The sequence below is a fragment of the Nicotiana sylvestris genome, chromosome 7, assembly GCF_000393655.2.
Source record: "Nicotiana sylvestris chromosome 7, ASM39365v2, whole genome shotgun sequence".
Lineage (NCBI taxonomy): Eukaryota > Viridiplantae > Streptophyta > Magnoliopsida > Solanales > Solanaceae > Nicotiana > Nicotiana sylvestris.
The window spans coordinates 149,662,612-149,667,068 of record NC_091063.1 but is presented as its reverse complement, the minus strand read 5'-3'; the positions used below and the strand labels follow the sequence as shown (position 1 = coordinate 149,667,068).

Below are 4,457 nucleotides of genomic sequence, written 5' to 3'. Positions count from 1 at the left end.
AATTAAAAAGAATTTAAATTTCATGTATTGATGCGTGTATAATTTTTTTTATATCATCGGATTAAACTGACATGTAACTAGAGAAAACATAATATAAAAACCTATAATCTGATATAACATATTTTTTTAAAAACCTATAATAGGCTAATAATCTGATATAACATATTTTTTTAAAAAAAATTGACATCAAGAAAGGGAAAGGAAAAAGAGATGCTACATTATTTATATGGTTTGAACCCTCCACCCAATTATTGAAGGCAAGGACCCACCAAGTGAGCCAGCTACCTGCAACGTCATATGGGTTAAGTTGACCTATAACTATATATAACTAATAATATCAATATCAGTAACATGATATAACAACCTGAAAAATAGTATAATACCATTTTATACATTTTATTTTTTGTTAAAAAACTTTTTATATCAAGTTAGGGGGAGGGAAAAAGGAAAGAGGATGCTATCCTAGATTCCTAGTAACGATACTGATCTAGTTTGAACATCCACCTCAACCACTAGAAGGCACAAAATTTGCCCAGTCGGCCCTGTAAACATAAATTTTAATTCTTATCGGGAGCTTGAACATGATAATTTTACATAAAATTGTTACAGAAAATATATTTGAATCGTAAGCCATCATCGTAAAGCGGAAGCGTTAATTAAAATTGGTTTCTCACCCCTTGCCCTAGCTTTCGTTACCACCGACTTTAGTGATGTAAGAGAGAATAGAAAAAATACGGTAACCCTAATGGGTGGGGAGAGGACCAATTTATAGAGGTTATCATTTAATCTGGCACGTCCATCAAGTAACCGATCGGACGGATGAGATTTGATCATTAATTAAATATTAATTATGGACCTTAAACCTATTGGGCCACCAATAAATTGTCGTAAGAAAATCTTACATTTTCCCACTTGGCCCAATAATCACATAATATTAATAATTAATTTAAGAACATTAGTTGCGCATAGACAAATCTCTTCTACAATGTCCATCATAAATACCATAATACGATAAACTACTAAATGTGAGTTATGGTGGTTATATATAATTTGTTTACATACTCTCTTCCATATACTACAACATTAGCAACTCATCATACCAGGTCCATAAGCTATAAAATATTATGGTCCACAATAATGTCTCGTTGAGACTTATCCTGTAATATCTCAAAATAATAATGTGTACACCATTATGAGAAACAGGAAATCACTAATGTATATCAGAAACACATAAATGAGCTCAGAGTGTCAAAAAATCATAAATACATCAATCATAAATGCAGCCAAGACCCATTCTATGTACATGTTCTTTAAATATCTTTGGCTGTAAACTTTCGTTAACGGATCTGCAATCATGAGATCAGTTCTAATATGCTCAAGTGACATTCTTTGTTTCTGAACTTCCTCCTTGACGGTAAAGTACTTTAATTCCATATGTTTGGCACCTTTGGAGTACTTATCGTTCTTGGAGAAGAATATTGCTGCAGAATTATCACAGTAAATTTTCAGCGGCTTGGTAATGGTGTCGACAACCCCAAGTCCTGAAATAAAGTTTCGCAGCCATAATGCATGAATTGTGGCTTCAAAACATGCCACAAATTCTGCTTCCCTCGTGGATGTAGCAATGGCAGACTGTTTGGCACTCTTCCACAATATTTCTCCTTCAGCTAATTGGAACAAATAACCAAACGTGAATTTTCTAGTGTCAATACATCCAACGAAATCTAAATCCGAGTATCCAACAACTTCCAAATGCTTGGATCTCCTATACATGAGCATGTAATCCTTCGTTACTTTTAGGTACCTCAAAACTTTCTTTGCAGCTTTCCAGTGATCGATTCCTGGGTTACTCTGATATCTTCCTAGCATTCCGACCGCAAAACTAATATCCGGTCTTGTGCAAGTCTGAGCATATATCAGACTACCAATAATTGAAGACTAAGGAATTGATTCCATTTCCTTTTGTTCTACATCATTCTTAGGGCATTGCATGAGACTAAATTTGTCCACTTTTTGAATTGGAACAATTCCTGCTTAACAATTGTTCATATTAAATTTCTCTAGAATTCTTTTGATATAGCCTCAATAATCCTTGTGATCTATCACGGAATATTTCTATTCCTATCACATAGGATGTCTTACCCATATCTTTCATTTCTAAATTCTTAGAAGGAAAGTCTCACGCAATATGCCTAAATCATTAGCATCAAGTAGAATATCATCAACATATAGGACTAAAAATATAAACTTTCTCCCACTGATCTTTTGGTATATACACCGATCAACGGTATTTTTCACAAATCCAAAAGATGTTATGGTATCATTAAACTTTATATATCATTGTCGTGAGACTTGTTTAAGTCCATATATTGACTTCTTCAGTTTACACACCATTTAACCTTTTTCCTTTAGTTTTGAAACCCTCTGGTTGGTCCATATAAACTTCCCCCTCGAAATCTCCATTAAGAAAGATAGTTTTCACATCCATTTGGTGTAACTCTAAATCATAATGAGCCACCGAAGCCATAATAATTCTTAACGAGTCTTTCTTTGAGACGGCGAAAATGTCTCTTTATAATTAATGCCTTCTTTTTTAGTATAGCCCTTAGCAACAAGTCTGGCTTTGTATCGTTCAATATTGCCATTTGAATCACGTTTGGTCTTAAAGACCCATCTACACCCGATTCTTTTAGAACTTTCTGGAAATTCAACAAGATCCCAGACTTTATTGTATTCCATAAATTTTAACTCTTCCTTTATGGCATCAATCCATTTGTAAAACTCATTACTTTCTATGGCTTGTGAAAATGAAATCGGATCCTTATTAAGACCAATGTCAAAATCTGACTCTTGCAAATAAACCACGTAATCATCTGAAATAGCCAATTTTCTAACTCTTTGAGATTTTCTTAATGGCATTTCTTGTGGTTCATTTGTGTCATATATTTGTGAGTTAGTTTCTTCATAAAGTGTTTCATCCAAATGTTGCTCGGTGTTGTCAAAGTGTTCTTCAACAACTGGAACAATATTTGGTATTTGTGTGGAAGTAGGTGTAAGCACGTGATTTTTGCTTCACGAACAATCACTCCAAAAGAAAACAAAAATAGTGACCAGTGACCTCGCTGTGCAAATTTTCAATTTTTCATGACATGTACTGCTAGTCATTTGTGGTTCGGTCCATTTTGCATTTAATCTTATCGATCAAAATACAAAGTACGTCTGTCATGGTAATCAAACCGTAATTCGGTCGTTGAAAGAAAATTCAAAATATATATATATGCATCGTTCGTTCTAGGTTGTGATTTAACTTACTTAAATATTTTTGTGATAATTGTGTTAAAATGTTACATTGTTGTTTGTTTTAATTTCATTGTTTTTATTATTTCATTTTGGTTTTAAAATTAGAAGAAAAAAAAAACAAAGGAAAAGAGTGAATGAAAATCAGTTTGGGCCCAAGAAATGTACCAAAAATAGGCCCAAAACCGGCACACCAGTCCAGTCCAAGACCGACCTGCCCAAGTACGGACCCAAACGACGTCATTTTAGGGACGGTTAATCTGATCCATTCATCTCCATTGATCCGATGGCCCTTATTGGCCCTCGTGACCCGACCCATTCCCATTTTAACCGACCCCCTACTTAACTAAACGGCATCGTATTGTTAAGCTTCCCCAATCCTGACCATCAATTGTAATCAATCCAACGGCCAGGATTGAATCACCCTCCCCATATATAAACCTAACCTAACACCCCGTGCCCCCTATCCGAACCCCCCTCCACTCATCGTCTTCACCAAACACTGAAACCCCCCAAACCCTAGCAGCCGCCCTGATTTCCCTTTCACCAGAACCCGGCGGCATGAACGCCGATGACCACCTCCTGAACACCCTAGGACCTCCTCACACTCCTGAACATGGATCTATTACCCCTAGCCTCGAATCACCTTCCTTCATCTCGAATCTTCATTTGAAGATTCGAGTCGAACCCGGACCTATACCAAGCCTCACCATCTTCTTACCAGACACTCCCCTAACCTCCCTCGTGACCAAACCAGGCTTGGTTTGGTCCGAATCTACCCACAACTCCTAAAAAACCAGATCTGAAGACCCAAAACCTAGAACACGAACAGCCTTGGAATTCGGCCGGTCTTAACAGGGGTTTGAGGTCTAATAGACCTTAATCAAGGTGTTCTCGTGTGAGAACACCCTGATTAAAGTTTGTTCGGCCTCAAATGGTCGAAGCTAAGTCGGATTTGGGTCAGTTTGGTTTAAACTTTTTCAGTAAGTTTTCCCTTCTCTTTGTTTTAATTTTGATTGAGTTGTTAGCATGCTTTGTTGTGACTGTGTGTTATTGTCTGATAATTTTCTTAATTTCTTCCATCTCTGTCAAAGACCTTTTTATTTGGTCGATTGTTTTCTGTGTATGTTCTGAATATATTCTGTGATATACATGTTCGA

The 4,457-nt window shown here is 36.1% G+C and overlaps 1 protein-coding gene across 1 annotated transcript; it reads right to left on the bottom strand.

The window, feature by feature from the left end:
* Nucleotides 1–1,248: 1,248 nt before the first annotated feature.
* On the bottom strand, nucleotides 1,249–1,869 carry LOC138873940 (secreted RxLR effector protein 161-like). The gene has a single exon (XM_070152432.1). The coding sequence runs from the start codon at nucleotides 1,867–1,869 to the stop codon at nucleotides 1,249–1,251; it is 621 nt and encodes a 206-aa protein (XP_070008533.1).
* Nucleotides 1,870–4,457: the final 2,588 nt, after the last annotated feature.

Excerpts from the sequence above, each read along its gene's own strand:
- LOC138873940 (XM_070152432.1), bottom strand. The coding sequence starts at position 1,869 with ATGCTAGGAAGATATCAGAGTAACCCAGGAATCGATCACTGGAAAGCT.